The 18,675-nt window shown below is 37.1% G+C and overlaps 1 protein-coding gene across 1 annotated transcript in view; it reads right to left on the reverse strand.

Annotated features, from left to right (window-relative positions):
• Window positions 1-18,675, reverse strand: part of IDE (insulin-degrading enzyme) — a gene marked incomplete at its 5' end in the record, with an annotated part of 58,691 nt that overhangs the window by 12,427 nt on the left and 27,589 nt on the right. Inside the window, 6 exons of the mRNA XM_010146087.1 lie at window positions 1,785-1,876; window positions 3,637-3,757; window positions 8,581-8,691; window positions 10,786-10,930; window positions 15,970-16,052; window positions 18,396-18,518. Coding sequence (XP_010144389.1) covers window positions 1,785-1,876; window positions 3,637-3,757; window positions 8,581-8,691; window positions 10,786-10,930; window positions 15,970-16,052; window positions 18,396-18,518 — 675 coding nt within the window. The remainder of the gene's footprint in view (window positions 1-1,784; window positions 1,877-3,636; window positions 3,758-8,580; window positions 8,692-10,785; window positions 10,931-15,969; window positions 16,053-18,395; window positions 18,519-18,675) is intronic.

Raw genomic sequence — 18,675 nt, forward strand, 5'->3', positions numbered from 1 at the left:
TCTAATTATTGATGGTGACATGAGAGAAAAGGAAAAAAAAATCAGGAACAGAGAGTAGGGACATTGTAATTCAATAAAAGCACAGTAGAAATTAAGCAGATAAGAGGAAGTGGGGGCTTGGGAAGCAAGGGTTTTGTGGTGGGTTGGCTTGTTGGGTTTTTTTTTTTTCCCCCCACATCTAGTCTATGTGTTTAACTACTCCTCCTCCTCCCTAACACTTCTGAAATTAAAGTTCAATGGGATTTCTTTTTCCTATCCTTTCACCGCTTTGAAGTGAGATACCTACAATGCATGTTTGCAAGGCAAATGACATCTCGGCAGGTGGAATTTTTAAGAAAATAAATTAACAGTTAAGTTCAAACCTGCATTCCACCGACATGCTGGTAGTACTAAGACTCACTAGCCAGATACTTTCTTCTATTTGATGGATTAAAATAATAAGTAAATAAACCCCAAATAAATAAAATGAATACAGTAAAAAAGCAAATATCAGAATGAAATTAATTCAAGAAGAAATAGGGATTTCAAGCAAGAAATGGGAATTTCAAGCAGCTAGACAGGTCTAATTTTTCAAAAAGTCCAGACTCACATAAAAGTTCTTCGATATTGAAAGGTGTCACAAAAGTGTAAATTTTTATTTAATTTTAGTTGGAAAAAATTCTTTAGATCCCACATCTATTCAGGGAGGTTGCAGATCGCTTCTAAACACTGCACATCTACGGGTGTAGCAGTACATCCTTCTCATTTCTCTGGCTGTAGGACTCTTCATTAGCCACTTGTTATGCCAACTCAAGAATGCATTTCTCTGCTATGACTGCATCACCATGGAAATCTAAAAAATCTGGTCATTCAATTGTATTTCAGAAGGAACTAACTTTCATATACAAATGTGTAAGAAAAGTGAGACTATTTTTTACATTTCTCCACATGAAAAATACTTTATAAAAATATTTTTAAAAAATTTAGAGACATCCTTGAAAAAGAAAACTTTGTGCATCCAGTGCTCTTGGCTCCTTCTTTTTTTGTTTTTCCCCTCCTTACTAGTTAACTTTCTTCTCCATATATTCAGCAGTCTCTAGCGGTGTTTATAGTATCTCCTGCTAGTAAAGTATCGCAGAACTTGTATAGCTTATATATATATCTTATACATATAGAACTTCTAGATATAGAGAACTATATTCTATACTAGCCCTGCAAGGAAAAAAAAAGGAATGCAGAAATGTCCAAGAAAGGTACATTTTGTATTAGTACATATACTCAAATATTTGGTTAGATATCCCATGCAAATACAAACTGTTACTCTTTCAACAGAAGCCAGAATAAACGTTTTCTGATTCTTATTCCCAAAAAGACTCAGCTGAGAGCTGGCACTTATTTTTTACGGTCCACTCTTCACGGTTTGCTTTGTGCAAAGTACTTTGTTTGGAAGGGTCTTGGATTCTTAATCTCTGCTAGTTAGCCTGGAATTTCGCAATGCAAAAGCAGATCATTGCTTATGCAGCTTGATCACACCACTGTAATGACATCCGACACAGAGGTTAAAATATTTAGATTGTAAGTTGTTATTTATTAAATTTCCAAGAGCAATACAGGGCAGCACTCAGCCTAACAAATCTAAAGTGGAAAAAATGACATTATGATACTCCCATAAAAAAGTACTAAGTCAAATTATGAAATCACATTTGGCAAAACTGCTTTAAGATCTGAGAAGATTAAACCAGTCTTCCACTTTTTACGCTGCTTTTAAATAAAAACTAGTTTATAAAATAAAGTCTCACACCAACCTGTTTTGTTATATTGCCATGAAGAAGAGCTTCAATGTGTAACCGAGACAACAGCTGAGCTATAAAGGCCTTGAGGCGGGGAAGAGTGACATCTGAAACAGATATTTAGACAGTTTACATGCACTTTTACATTAGGAAGTACCTAACTCATTATCAGATATGGTGCACTTCTTATAAGAGGAGAAACTCATCATCACGAAAAAGTGAATCTCTCCTTAAAAATCTATCTCTGGAAAGTTTCCAGGTCTAAATAGCAGCACTCATCATATAGTTTGTTTCGCTTAGAATTCACGTACGGTCTGACCCGGATTCCAAAAATAAAATAAAAAGCCTTCTTTCCAATCATGCTGAACAAGCATTCATCCTGAGAAAACAGTTGGGACCATTCAGGTGGTGTTCCAAGATAAAGCCTTAGTTATTGGCTAAACTAGCAGCATGTAGTTTATAATGCTCATGAAACACACTGTGCATTTTCCATCTAGACTAAGAACAGAGCCCCAACTGAAATTTGGTTTTTTAACAGTATCTTTGTAACAAACAATACACAAGAAGAATATTTTTGCAATATACCCCAGAGAACACATACACACACATGCTGTACTAGCTTGTCTTTGCAAAGCAGTTTTCACATATAGTGCAAAGTATAGTTTCTCATATAGACTCAATGGAATAAGAGGAAGGATGGGTGAATGGATGGGGTATTTATCCCAAAGCCAACATCTCCATTTTTAATTCCTGCTACAAAAATACCTATGCTTTATCAGCAAACTATTAATTTTTCATTCTATTATTTCCCAACTAAAATTTAAAAACCTAACAATACTGGTGTATTTCCCAGAAGTTTTGAAAAGACAAATGCAATCAAGATTAATGAGGTCACTCAGTTATTCAGTGGGGGATACATACGTACCTAACAGATTTATAATCTGTATTAGAAAAACCCATACTGTGCAGTAACAGATCACCAGTAAAAAACTCATTTCCACATTTTTACCTGATTACAAATTAATTTTGTACTGTCGTATAATCTTAATTTTTGCCTCTCGAATTGCTTATTAATCATGCAAGATTATTCACATTGAGTGATCTAAAAAATAAATACTAAATAATAATAATAAATAAATACTAAAGCCAGATTTTCTTCTTGAAAAGAATGTCTCAGTGTATTCCAATATGATATTACAAGATATTTTGTAAACTGTCCCAGTAATAGCCTTTTGTTGTAACACAGTAAGATACAGGTAGGGAAGACTTCTTCAGCTATTACTAAAATCAATTAAATCTCTTAATGTGAAAACCCTTCTTTCTCCTAATATAGTAGGGCACCTGCTCTTTGTTAACAAACAACGTTCTTTATTCTTTATTAGCATAATTATCTATAGAAATTATGTTTTATTCCTTTATTATCTACAGTTTTATCTACCGAAAGAGGAGTTAGGGTTCCCAGATAATGGGAAAACCAAAACAGTATGCACATCAGGGAGTACAATGCAGATACACTCCAACAGGCCCACAAGACACCAACTAGAGCCAAACGATATGAGCAGTGTTGGTTAAGCACTGGATTCACCACACCCAGGCTCACGCCCACAGAGCTGTTCAAAGTTTTGCCTGAACTTTTACCTGCAAATCTTGCCATTTGAGGCCTTTTGCCTGAATACTATACATTCTAGAAACTGGAGGACAAGTGGAGAGGCATCAACATCCACCACCATCGGCTCAGGTCTGGCACTGCAGGGGCTTCACTTGAATAATGGGCAGAGTTCAAAATAGTACCTTCATTAGTTTAGTAACAAGACGTTTTCATAAGAAAAAACAAAAATAATGAAGTCTAAAACCAGCAGAACATTACCATCTAGAGCTTCTTTTAATTCATCTTTGGTCCAAGCAACTTCAGTCATCAGGAGTCGGAGATAATACATTGCATGCTGGTGAGGCTGTTCAGCCCTGAAGTTGTTAAGCGACCTCATGTACTAAAACAAAATAAGTTCAAATTATAGAACCCTATTTCTAAACATAAAATATTAACCTTGTACTCTCAATTTTGTGTACCATCAAAAAGACACTTTTCAAATGTCAAGAGCATTCTTTTGCTTGTCATATGTGTTTAAAAATTGTGCTAGATTATCTTAGTAATAACATGGGCCTCTGAGCCTATGAATTAAACAGTAACCATTAAGATAGAATGTTTTGGGTTGGAAAGGACCTTCAAAGGTCATCTAGTCCATCCACCCTGCAGTGAGCAGGGTCTTCAACTAGATCAGGTTGCTCAGAGCCCTGTCCAACCTGACCTTGAATGTTTCCAGAGATGGGGCATCTATCACCTCCCTGGGCAACCTGTGCCAGTGCTTCATCACCCTCATTGAAAAAAATTTCATCCTATCTAGTCTAAATCTCCCCTTTTTCAGTTTAAAACCATCACCCCTTGTCCTGAACGAGGCCTTGCTAAAAAGATTGTCCCCATCTTTCTTATAAGTACTCAAAGGCCACAGTAAGGATCCCTGGAGACTTCTCTTCTCCAGGCTGAACAACCCCATCTCTCTCAGCCTGTCCTCATAGCAGAGGTGTCCAGCCCTCTGATCATTTTTATGGCTCTCCTATAGGCCTCCTCCAACCGGTTCATGTCCTCTTGGGCTGAGGACTCTGGGGCTGGAAGCAGTACTCCAGGTGAGGTCTCACCAGAGCAGAGGATCACCTCCCTCGACCTGTTGGCCATGCTGATTTTGATGCAGCCCAGGATACTTTGACTTCCAGGGCTGTGAGCACACACTGCTGGCTCATGTCCAGCCTTTCATCCACCAGTACCCCCAAGTCCTCCTCCACAGGGCTGCTCTCAGTTACATCATCCCCCAGCCTATATTGATACTGAGGAGTGACCTGACCCAAACCAAGTGCAGGACTTTGCACTTGGCCTTGTTGACCCTCATGAGGTTCACAAGGGCCCTATTCTCCAGCTTGTCCAGGTCCCTCTGGTTGGCAGCCCATCCCCCTGCTGTGTCAACTGCACCACTCAGCTTGGTGTCATCTGCAAACTTGCTGAGGGTGCACTGGATCCTGCTGTCTCTGTCATTGATGGAGATACTGAACTGCACTGGTCCCAGTACAGACCCCTGAGGGACATCACTTGTCACTGATCTCCATCTGGACATCAAGCCATTGACCACCAACCTCCGGATGCAACCAGCCAACCAATTCCTTATCCACTAAATGGTCCACCTATCAAATCTGTATCTCTTCAATTTAGAGAGAAGGATGTTGTGAGGGACCATGTCAAAGGTTTTGCAGAGGTCCAGACAGGTAACATCCATAGCTTTTCCCCTGTCTGCCAATGCAGTCACTTCATCACAGAAGGCCACTAGATTGGCCAGGCAGGACTTGCCCTTTGTATACCCATGCTGGCTGCCTCAAATCACCTCCCTGTTCTCCACATGCCTTAGCACAGCTTCTAGGAGGATCTGTTCCATGACCTTCCCAGACACAGAGGTGAGGCTGGCAGGTCAGTAGTTCCCAGGGTCCTCCTTTCTAACCTCCGGATGCAACCAGCCAACCAATTCCTTATCCACTAAATGGTCCACCTATCAAATCTGTATCTCTTCAATTTAGAGAGAAGGATGTTGTGAGGGACCATGTCAAAGGTTTTGCAGAGGTCCAGACAGGTAACATCCATAGCTTTTCCCCTGTCTGCCAATGCAGTCACTTCATCACAGAAGGCCACTAGATTGGCCAGGCAGGACTTGCCCTTTGTATACCCATGCTGGCTGCCTCAAATCACCTCCCTGTTCTCCACATGCCTTAGCACAGCTTCTAGGAGGATCTGTTCCATGACCTTCCCAGACACAGAGGTGAGGCTGGCAGGTCAGTAGTTCCCAGGGTCCTCCTTTCTACCCTTTTTAAACCTGTTTCCCTTTTTCTAGTCACCAGGGACTTCACCTGCCTGCCAGGACTTTTCAGATATCATGGAGAGTTTCTTGGCAACAACATCCACCAATTCCCTCAAGACTCTAGAGTACATCTCATCAAGTCCCATAGACTTATGTATGTTCAGATTCTTCAGGTGGTCAAGAACCTGATCTTCTCCTACAGTGGGAGGGACTTTGCCCCTCTACTCTCCTCACCCCCCACCATCCATCAATGTGCGAGTTTTGAGAAAAGAGGTTGTCTATGAAGATCGAGGCAAAAAAGTTTCTTTGACCATGTTCAGGTCCCTTAGATGGTCACAAACCTGATCTCCTCTTACAGTGCAAGGGACCTTGCCTGCCTAGTCCCCATCTGCTGGTCCATCAACTTGGGGGGTGTGAGAAGAGAGGTTATCAGCAAAGACCGAGGTAAAAACGCTGTTGAGTACCTCAGCCTTCTCATCTGTGGTAACTAGCTTGTCAGTCATGTTCATCAGAGGGATGTGCTCTCTTTAACCTTCTTTTTCCGATTAACGTACCTGTAGAAGCCCTTATTATTATTTGCATCCCTTGTCAAGTTCAGCTCCAGCCACACCTTGGCCTTCCTGACCTCATCCCTACACAACCAGGTAGTGTCCCTATGCTCTTTCCAGGAGACTTGTCCCTGCTTCCATTTTTTGTGCAGTTCCTTCTTGCCCTTTAGTTTGACCAGCAGGTCTTGATTCAGCCATGCTGGTCTCTTCCCTTCCTTGCCAGATTTTTTACACTTGCAGATCAAGAGCTCTTGTGCTCTATGGAAAGAGTCCTTAAAGATCCATCAGCAATGTTCTGCTACCTTGTCCCTGAGGGATGTTTCCCACGGGGTCCTATTTACCAACTCCTTGAAGAGCTGGAAGTTCTTTCCTAAAATTCAGAGTCCTGACTTTACCCTTCACCTGATCCAAATTCCTCAGGACTGTGAACTCCACCAGTGCATGAGCACGAAACCAAACTCCTCATAAAATTAACAACTGGAAATTAAATTATTGCAGTTAGACCTAAGTATTTAGATCAAATTGCTCTACCCAGGAAATATGCCTTCTATGATGACTGTGCCAAGGTGGGATGGGGAAATACTAGAAAGTATATTTTTCTCCCAGTTGCTTCCCTAGGCTGACTTGGTTAGAAAAATACAGGAACATCTGCAAAATTCTTTGCCTGGATAAAGGACGTATAGGAGAAGAATCATTTAACTTCTCCATAAAACTCCTTTCTAGTCCAGTTGCATCTTCACAAAATAAGCAAAACCTTTTTCCTCTACCAAAGGACCTAGACAGTGCAAACTAATAGTTTTGGCAAGATGGAATCACCTCCAGTACAAGAGAAAAGTAACCCATTTAAAGGCTCATAAGTGAGAAACAGTGAGCATGACATTGCTGAGAATGCATCCTGCTATCTGTTCCAAAGAGAAGTCAGAAGCTGGTATCTCCCTTATCTGGTTGGTGCAGACATGAGGGGCAAAACTGCAGTCTCCCCATCTGATTTGACTTTTTTTTTTATTTTGTCCTTTTTTTTTTTTTTTTTTCTCTTCTGACTAACATTTCCAGGACAGAACTCACAATATGAATTTAATCTATTTGTCTTTTTTTTTTTTTTTTTCCTTTTTTTTTTTTTTTTTTTTTTTACATACACAAAAGGCCTATGTAACAAAGTCTGTGAAATGACAAAACATGCATTATATAGAGACAAAGTTCAAGCAAACCATAAAGACAATCTGGGAAACAAATTAATAGACAATCACCCAAAATAGATCATTCACAGACCTATAGGTTGAGGTTTTTTACCTTGACATTTGGCATATCAAGTTAAAACTTTCCAGACAATTAACGTATCTTAGGTACAAAGCTCCACATAAAGTGCTGTTATAATAAACTTACCTCATGTGTGATATCCACCTGCTTAGAATTTCCTATGAAACAGTACCGAACTAAAGATGGCACTGGTGTCTGTCTATACCAGTCACTAATCCAAAAATCCTCACCAGAGGATTAAAGCAAGACTATAGCAGGCATGGAGTGGTCTTCCCTGCAGCCCTAGCTCTGAAGACTATATGCAAGCTTCAAGGGCAAGAAGTCCGCGCAACTCCAATCTAATCCTTGTGCACTTATTTATACCTCCACAATTCATTGCTATGAGTGCCAATATCCAATTCGTTAACTTCCTTTGTTTTACTTCTGTCTTGCTCTAAAGAAAGCACCCGAAGAACATTTATATTTCTTGTTTGGCTTAGGAAATATAATCGCTGTTCATAAATTTACCTCAGGAGCTAAAAAAATACCCCAAAAAACTATCTTACATTCCATATATATATATAGATAAGTCATTAAATTTAGGAAGTGAGACTTCCTAAGAAGATAGCGTGTACTTAACCAGCTGGTTACTTTTGCACCAAAGGATCCTGGCCCAGGTGCAGAGCTCCTCCTCACATCTGGGTAGAAGAAATGTTGCAAATCTTTTCAACACCTCCTTTCCACCTTCATCCATTTTCACCTTCTTTTATGACTAGATCCCACTGGGGCTTTTCCAAATTGCAAAATAGAATATAAAGTTAAGATTTCACACTGCCGTTCCCTCTCTTAGATTTCTACTCCTATCAAAGCGAGTTGCAGTCCCTTGATCAATCGTAAGAAAAACTGACTGAAAGAAGATTCTAGGCCCAGTTATTTTTGTCCAAAGAATGCAATATAAATGCTCTGGGGAACTCATGGCCACAAAAAAAACAAAAGAAAAAAGCTTCTGCAGTCCCAGTAAGGCAGAATTTCACTCTGTATTTCCACAGATAATCAGCCCTCAGACTTCATTTCAAGCCAATGCATTCAATTTTGAATTAATCCAAAATGTAAATTTCTCATGTAGCTTACCGCTTCCTTGATAATTTCAAATCGTTTTTCATCAATCTCAAAAGTAGCCATTTTCTCAATGATCTTCTTCAGCAAGATATGTTGCTTGTCATTATAACCTTTTACAGAAAGCTATGGAAAAAATGAATTATATGCTTTAAACGTGCAAAATAAAAGAATAAAACCATTACCAAGTCTTGTGTAATTCCATGAACAATACACTTTTCAACACTCACTCTAAATTTAATGTCACTCAACATTAGCTCATTGCAAAATAAAATCCCTTTACCCATCAAAAGATACATAACTGATAAATATAATATTCCATATTTGCCCAGGAGTTATGAATGCAGAGAATTAAATGTACCTTCATGCCAGTGTAAGTAAATTGTACTCAGAATACAGATTTTTTTAATGCTTACAAGTATTGAGTCCAGTCAGTGAACTACTGTATTGTACTCTGGAGTACTAAAATGGTTTTCGCTGCTTTTCTCATTTTGGTAATGAAATCTAGATTAACAGTCTTCTTAAATATTGTCTCCAATTTACTTTTAAACTTGTTTCATGATTATCTTGTTGCTCAAAAAATATTCTATGTTATGTGGAAGTAAGCCAAGTGGAAGTGGAAGTGCTAAAATAAAAAGGGGTACTGTCAACAGCAGCACAAACTATAACCAGGATGGTGCTGGACTGATACAGCAAGGTAGTTTGTCTACAATTGTAATGAGATATTGAGCTGATCATACACAATTTTTTTTAAACTGTACATGAAATAACCTTGGTCATTTGAAAAAAACAACATAGAAACTGAAAAATTACTATTTGATTGCATCAAGCTACAGAAAGTTTGTCTAGTGATAAAAGCCATTAGAAGGCCTTTTGGGGGAAAAAAACTTCAGAATTTGGTATCTTGAATCAGGAATTTAATTGGATTTACACGGTTTAATTATTAAGGGTAAAAATAGGGTTTAGGACACAAACCAACATACAGGTGAATTCCTACATTCCAGTAGTAAGATTTTTTTTCTTCTGTAGTTGCTGAAACATACCTGAACCATGAATTTGAAGAAAAAGCTATTATAAATGGATTTATCATAAAGGCTGATATCCTAAAATTAGCATAAACCCCCGAACTGTTCAACAATCACCACGGGTAATTGTTTTCAGTGTAGCATCTGTCCTTGCTTAAAGTATTAACACTGTACAGTTATACCCACTGACTATAACACTTCTCACGATACAGAAAAGAATATTAGAAGCTCTCAGATATCAAAATCGAGTAAAATATATAATCTTTACAGTAATAGACTATAAAAACCCTACAAAAACCAGCTAATATTTAAAATAACTCCAGATTTCTCAACTATGACAAAAAAAATAATAAAATTACACACACACCCCCCCTATGGTTTTTGGCTTTTCCCAAAAAAATTAACTTCGACCAGCAAGCTTTGAAACTGAGAATAGATAACCATGTTTGCTGTAAGTTAAGTGAATGCTACCAGGAAATGAGATTTGCATTGAATTTAAAAAAAAAAAAAACCAAAACAAACTGCAGCACTCTCTTTCATACAGGAAATTCAAGACAATATACAGTATATTCTCCTACTAAGACACTTTGGAAAATACTTCTACAGGAAATTTCAAAACACAGTTTGGAATAAGATGATGGTCAATAAAAGCTTTTAACAGAATTTCAAGAGAGACTGTTAAAATCTATCATAAATCTCATAGGATCATCATTTATCATAGTATCAATGTTTATCAAGTAAGTATTGTCAGCACTTTAAAACAGATTATAAAACACGTAATAGAAACAAACACGCTAAGGAAAAGCATTGCATTCTAATGAACACATGCGCAATTTCCACAGCTCACTACAGCAGAATCAGAGAATTATAGCAAAATCTATAAAGCCCAGATTAATTCAAGAGAAAAGTTAATCTTTTTTTTACAAAAACCAACAACAGTACTTTCAAGATTACCATGCAAGCAAGTAAAACCATGCAACAACTGCACCGCACACGTGGCCACAAGACACTGCAATATTAAATAGGTCACTCAGGACTGATTAAAATACAGTTTTGCTTTGCCTTTAATCCATGAGATATATGCAAGGAAAAAAACATTAACCATCTCATTTAGAAATGCAGAAGTCAAACGCTTTCTCCAAGCTCAACAACTCCCAAGCTGTCTCATTTCCTCCTGCATTTTTTTCTTACTTACAAGTATTGCATTCATTCCTGATGCAATGCCATAGACCAAACCTGAGAGGCGTGCTGCATATGTATACTCTTTTAAATCATCCTTCAATAACCTGATAAACAGGTATGTCATGTTGCAATGGAGAGGATCAGCATAAATGTAGCGACTAACAAAAAGAAAAACAAAAGAAATGCCTTGATACCTCAAGCAGTGATAAAATAATGGATGAAGAAACATGACTGAAGAGTATGTATATGCAGCCTCATGATCAGTAGTTCTTGAACGGGAAAGCTGAAGCTATTTATTTAATAGTATGAAAAGGGGGCCTTTCACCCCAACAGTCAGAAAGATTTTAGTAGATATTTGACAAACTGAAATAAATATGTAAGCTTGGATTAGGGTTGGTTGTTTTTTTTTAAATGAAGGAATAAATCTTACAACTAATTAATTTAGTGAATGATATAAAAATAAAGAAGAAAATTTGTTTAGTATGAGTGGAAAGATTGTTGAAGACTTTGAATAAAATTCAACTTAAAATTCAAATTAAAGAAAGAATGGTTAACAACCAAGATCAAAAGGAGTAACAGCCTTAGACCCATTCTTTAAAAAGAAGTCCTTCCATCGAATCAGGATAAAAATGTTGATGGGAAGTTTATTTAAGGCTCTAAGCTTTTCCTTGGTTTGGGTACTTACATACATCCCATAGATGGTATTTTGGAGATCATAGTTCAAGCCAGCTAGTTCTGCTGCATATGCATACTCGTTGAGGGAGTCTTTGAGTAGTTCAAGGTACAAATAGGCCATGTTACAATGCAAGGGATCCACGTAAGCAAATGGGCTGGAAGAAAATGTTGAAAGTAAAATATGCAGTTTAAAATTACTTCTCAGTTTCTTTTGGCCTTTTAAGTTGATCTGAAGGAAACAATAGTTACTGCAAGTACGTTGATGGATCCCATTATGAAGCACTCCAATTTTGAAGATGAATATAAACATACCTGAAAACAATTATTTAGCTTGCTTATGGTTTGAGTGATGCCTAAATATATTGAAGATTCCGAAGATATTCTATTTGTGCTCATGAATCAAGACATTGTATTTACTTTGCTGCACAGTCAGAATTCACCAGGAGTCAAATAAACTAAATACACCCTGAACAATCAACATAACTTAATAGAATGAAATGAAAGCCCACATATAAATTTATTTAATACTTCTACACTATCAGAAAGCAAAGCAGTTTCTATTACAAAAATTAAGAGATTAGCAATTTGTGGTAAGAAAAACATGCAGTACTTGCTAAGTTCAACTCAGCAAAGAATTCTGGCATATCCAGCTTCATACCACTATAATTGTTTGCATTATCTTTTTAATGGCAACAACTGTAAGGCTCTAACTCTTGTATTAGAAATACCTGATCACACACATTATTGCTGTAAATTTCTCAAAAAAGAAATGCAGCTCCAGGAGTCAAGCCACTTTACAGCTGCACTAATTATTAAATACCTGTATGTTTTAAAGATTTGCAAAGTCAAGACAAGTTATTTGTACTATGATTGAATATTTATTTCTAAAGATTCTGAGGTGCGTGTAAATTCATTATCAATTTCACAGAAATAATCAACAGTATCTAAAACAACTTCCTGTCAGGGTATGGCTTACAACACAAACCCACACCATTTGCATTTATTTTCCCTAAGCAGTCACTAATAGCATTCGGAGACATGCTATTATATATCTTTATGCCTATACAGCATGGTATTTCATAGCATATACCAACATTAATGTAGAACAAAGATCACACTACCACAAGACAAATGGTGATGGATGGCTTTAAAATACATTGCAAAGGTTATTTTTAAGAAAGTTCCTTGCAGATTTTGGTGAGGTCTTGGCTTTTCCTGCCATTTACATTAAGGAAAGCAAGCATGGGAAAAACACTTAAAAACAAAAATAAAATTTATTAGAGAAGCAGACCCAACTATAGTCCGAAATCTTAGACTAGAATATGCTTTTTTACTGTCCTGGGGTTAATTATTCTGGGCTTGGCCTTGTGTAACTTAAGCAAACAGGTTAGCAGAAAATAACAAAGAGGACTCTGCTATTTGCATTTCTCCCTACGAGGAGAATTTCCCAAAACTGAACAATTGTGATATGCCCAAAGATACAAATCCAATTAATATTGAAATTTTTAATTAAGACTGAATTCAAAGCAAGATGAAGGTCAGTCCTATGCTTTCATAAACCCTCCTCCAAAGTCACGTATTCCTTTTCTATTTTGATACTAGAAAAGAGACTTACTCCGAGTAATTACTGTGTCTGTATCAGTTATAACTTCTGTATACTCCTTCAGCTGGCAAAGGCCAACTGGGAGTTTAGAAAATAATGAAGACTCCTGAAACATTAATCCTCAAGTAAAAAAGTAAGAGAAAACAATTATTATAACATCGTTACGGGAGTTGCCTTCTACTAATAAAAACTCTGTAAATAAATCCTTATTTGTAGTGTACCTTTTTTTGACTAGACTTGAGGAAGCAGAACAACGCAATCCCTGATAGCGTCTTTGAAAACTCATGAGTCTAGTCTTTTCCCCTTCAAAACTGAGCTGTAGGTGACACAGCTGAAAACAGCACTGAGGTGTTGATCCTGTGTAACTTTGAGCAAGTCAAATAGCTTGAAGGTAGCAAGAGCCCAGTTAAAAATAATTACCACTGTGTTTTCAGTATCTGTCTCTCTAAACCTTGTGAAACTTGAAGTGCAGAATTTATAACTACCTTTAGAAACTTTTCAAAATAACAGCACATTACATTTTTATTTTGCTTCCTTTTAAAAAAAGAACACTTATCAACTTCTTAAATCATAACTCATACAAAAGCAAAAGCTTATCCAGTCTAAAGGATGATACTAAGTCCTTTGTTGGAGGTTTTTACTGCAGTGTTTCTTAAATGCAAGACTTGTACCATGTCAGGGTTTTCAGTTTTGGAACAAGGCAACTTCAAGAGGTTCATGTACTCAGATAGTTCCTACTAGATTCGTATGTTTAAGGGTGAAACCACCCTCCTCATCTTTAATTCATCTTCAAAATTCATCTATAGTTGCTGCTATAACATCTGGGTTGGGAATTCTTCCAGTGAGTGATGATCATCAGAGCTGCAGGCAGAAGAAATCCTATTTTTTTCTATCTTACTGAAGCAGTCTATGGTATGAACAAATTCTTGTAATCTCCTACAAGGCAGCACAGCCACCACGTTCTAGTCTAGAACTGAGGCTATAACTTCTCATGATAACCCATGTTATTAAGATGTCTTTATTCACCAATTCACTTGGTCACAAGAGCTATAGGTAATTTCATTAAGTGTCATGAACAAACACCATACATTTCCCCATTTTCTCCAATGACCATCAGCATGACCAGTCTCAAAGCAGAGAGAGATTAACTAAGAATCTTAAGTATCAAAACCAGACAAACCTGCTTACAGCTTCTTTTGGAGATGATGTACCCAGTATGGTCAAAATCTTCTCACATCTGTTCACACACAATTACCATCTTATTTTTAAAGAAAAGGAAAGACTCCTTGCCCTCAACTCTAAGAAAAAAAGCCAGCTTCCTATCTCTAACCGTTCCTAGGAGGAAAGAGGCAAATCACTCCATTACATTAGTCAGCAAGTCACTCTTGGCTTTGCTGAGGGCTCACCAAGATAAAAGTACAAATCTACCTGGGAAAGAGACTATCACCACATATCTAGTTGAAGATGTCCCTGCTCACTGCAGGAGGGTTGGACTAGATGAACTTTAAAAGTTCCTACCAACGCAAGCCATTCTATTCTACGATACTGTGCATATATGCACGCAGTTATACCTTTTTGTGCTCTGCATAAAATTAATTATTATCTTTACATTGTTCGTAGACTGGTATAGAGACTGGAACACTCATAGTTCATTTGGAATTGATTTAAAATCATCCAACACAACTGCATAACAAACTCAGTGTCCGTAAATAAAATTCTATTTTGGATTTTGTTCAAACACAGTATAAGGGAAAGCCACCAAGCATGAACAAAAAGGGCAAAGTACTGCAATTGTTGTTCTCTGAATATCAGATGGGCAATTACCATTTTGATCTTGCCCTTCCTGACACCAAGTTGAAACAATTGTAATGTTTGCCCCATGGTCTCACAAAGTAAAGAGGAAGAAGAAACGCCCAGTCAACGTATTTTTCCCAAATTGGTACCAACAACACCAGTACCAAGAACTGACACTGTCTGAAAAACCCTCTAAAATTCTGCCAAGAAAAATTTCAAGAGGTCACTCAAAACAAGGACTCAGCAGTGCATCTATGAGCACCTATCAGAACCCACATAATGGCCTTTTCAGCAGTATCACTGATTCATTTAATCAGATCAAGAAGAGTTCATGAAATTAGTTTCACTTTCAGTAGTCCAGTGCAAAAATAGCTGCTCTCAAAAGACAGCAGTACTTTAATTCAAAAGTTAGCATTATTTTCAAGTAATAATTTCTAAGGTAGATCATCGTCATACTCACTTAGAAAAAAAAAAAAAGATAATTTTCCTGTGATGAAAATAATGCAAGACCAGAATTAACATTACAGCACTTTATCATGCATCTTGATGTAAGAATCAAACACTTATTGATAATATAGACAGTGTTCTTCTAAAAAAAAAAAGTCAACTGGTAGTGTCAGTCAAATAAAATCCCACAATTTAAAGCACTTAGAATTTTACACTGGCTTACATTAGGCAAATTAAAACAAACTGAAACCAAAACCATGATCAGAATATCATTTTATAAAGAAAACTATCTTTAATTACTAAATCACAATTATTTTATTAAAAATAACAACACAGCCATTTTTAGAGGCATACTGCAATATGTAGGAGGTCCTATTTGCAGGCATGTTTCAGGTATAGCAAATAAAACATAGAAGAAAATTTGTTTTAGAGCTATTTTTACTTTTTTTACTAAACTTTTCCTGTTAATATAGATAGGGCACCTTGAACTTCTTGATACTCAACTACTGCATAACTTACATGAGCCTTCCTGCTATTTGTATCATATTATGCATTCCCAAGGAAGGAAAAACATTTTAAAGCCTCAATACGTGCAAGAATTTTTTTGCCACAGAAATGCAGATCCCCAACAAATAAGAAACTTTTGGAGAGCAATGTGATATAGTTAATAACGCATACCTGAAAAATTCAAAGTTGAGACAAGCTTTTGGCAAAAAAAATTTGTCATCTTGCTTGAACCACAGTTTGCTCATAGCAGTGTCCTGTGTCAAGAAAAGAGGTTAAGTCACCTAACTTTTAACTGCAATATATTACACTACTTTTCAAAGCCTCTTCTCTTCAAAATTCAGTTTAGTGTTGTCCCCTCAAATTCTTGCTATACACATGTGTATGCATCCATCTATCCTTATTGAGACTCTTCTTACCATAAGTCACCTTAACAAGCAGTTAAATGGCTGCAGCATTGTGAATGGGCTTATGATCAAAATGCGAACTACTTTTCCAGAGCAAGAGTGATCAAAGACAGAAGTTGGCTTCACAAAGTTCCCTGCTAATGCTGGCATCAAAAGATGTCATTATGCAGCACTACAGCAGCACATAGTTACACGTTTTAGACTAAGAATATAATAGTGTATTTAATGCTATTATTAAAAAAATATTAATGCATTGTATGTTGTTTTAAAGTAACATTGGTAACAAAAAAAATACACATTCAGAAAGAGCAATAAAACTAGTTGCAAATTAGTTAAAAGATCTGTCACCAAAATTTTTTAGAATAATCTTCTAGTACAGGAAAGAACTTAAAAAAATCTTCTACTGCTTTTTCTCCCAGAAAGCTGTGAAATTGATTGTCTCTGTTCCAACTCTAGTTAACTTTACGCCCCCCAATACCTTTTCTTTAAATTGATATACATAACAGAAAACTTTTAAATGCAAAATTGTTCCCTTTTCTTATACTTTTGAGCAGATGTTCTTTGCTTTTCAGGGATTTGGCACTGTATTTTCCTCCTCCTTTTTGCATAAAATAAGTAACTCTCTTACAGTACACCTTCCTCAAAACAATATTTGATTTATGCAAAAAAGCCAAACTACAGCTTCTCTCCAAGACAACAAATTCTTTATTCCGTTGAATTGCTAGTATGCAGTTTAGAATACATCTTAAATCAGGGACAGAATGAGAAACTGTAGAGCCTGTCTATCTGCCTGGAGATGCTGATCCAATAGCTGGAGATCCCAGCTGCAGTCCACAGTAGTGACTGGCCCTCTTTCCTGGGGGGTTTTCAGGTCAAGATGTACCATTACAACAAAGCTCACCTAGCCTCATGCTGCCAGTGAAAATGGCCATCCTGTTCCTGCACTTAGGTTCTCTCTCTTCTTTTCTCCGCATTACTGCTCCAGTTCATAGTAAGCTCACTTAGGCGTAGAAAATAGCAGAAAAATTGCCTTTTTTGTACAGCTAATCTCTGCTGATTTAGTTCTTGCACTGTTTTGCTATGGGGACAGACAAATGCCAGGCCCACAAAAGGAAAATAGCACAGGCATATGGCTGGGAAGAAAATAAGAGATGCAGGCAAAATAGATAATGTCTATTTCATCAAGCAGAGAAGATTAAAAACATTTTCCCACAGAAAACATATTTTAAAAGGAAAGGAAAAATTAAAAGCAAATACATTTCTGAAGCAATCATGCCTTAAAGCAAAGCTTTTGTGTGGATCAATTGCCTACGTGCTACAGAGAGACTGAAGAACCATCAAGTTTCTGTAGCACAGCCATTAGAGTTATTTAACAGAGCTGTACTATGTGTCCCCGATGAGGTTCAGGGTTTCAATTCAGGATGAGCATAAACATATGCTCAAAGTCCTCCACTGTTAATAATACTGCTTCAAGTATATACCTAAAAAGCTCTGTGCAGAACAAATACCATTTCCTGAAGGATGTCTCTGCACTAAGGCAAAAACTATTTCTGATTTGAGTATTCAAGCTAAAGCTCAACATGCAGTTGCAGAAGATTTTTTCCTGTTTATCCTCCAACTAAGCCTAGAACAGACATGAGCATAAGCAAAGACAACGATGCTTTCAAAATGAGGAGTAAATTCTAGGTATTCAGAAAAACTGAGACTTGCAAAATGTATTGAGATCATTAAATGATGCTTCCAAGAGACGGGAAAGTGATGTTTATTTACATGTTTACATCCCTCTCCCTTTTTCCATGCAATCACAAGCTTTCTCCCCACACAGTTACAAAAGAATAGCCTTGTCTACACCCTCTACTTACCGAACACTGCTCAAAAAGAGTGGCAGATAATCTTCTGCTGAACAAACAGCTTTAATATTATTTCTAGCAATCGTTAACACACTTTCAAAAGGGCAAAGAGAGTTCCAGCTGTTTGTAGTTTCATTTTCGTAGGAACCCAAACGGCCATAATCCAAAGTTTAAGCAAGAATGAACCTTCTACTGTCTTTCTGGCAATATATTTTAAGTTCTGTACTTTTTTGTTCATTGTACTTCAGAATATGACACGATCTGTATTTTAAAAATACATAGGAATTAACTGCTAACTTCCCAGAAGGTCAACTAGCAAGTAGACCAAATACAGGTAGCTTACCTTGACAAGGGCAGGGTACTGTGTGGCATCTTTTTCCAATGGCAAAATCTCAAAGTTAGTAGGAATGAACTCATTCTTCATTGGAAGCTTGAATTTCCCATTCAGGTCAGCATTTTGCCATTTCTAGATAAGTAGGAGAAACAATGAGGCTGAGTAGAATTTCTGCTTATTTAATGGATATATATTTATTTCTTTTATGCTGTTGCAAAAGATTTTAAAATGTATTCCACTAGTTTATATTCCACTCAGTATCTTAAACGTTATTAAGATAACAGGGAAA

The sequence above is a fragment of the Buceros rhinoceros genome, unplaced genomic scaffold, assembly GCF_000710305.1.
Source record: "Buceros rhinoceros silvestris isolate BGI_N320 unplaced genomic scaffold, ASM71030v1 scaffold5452, whole genome shotgun sequence".
In the NCBI taxonomy this organism is placed as follows: Eukaryota; Metazoa; Chordata; class Aves; order Bucerotiformes; family Bucerotidae; genus Buceros; species Buceros rhinoceros.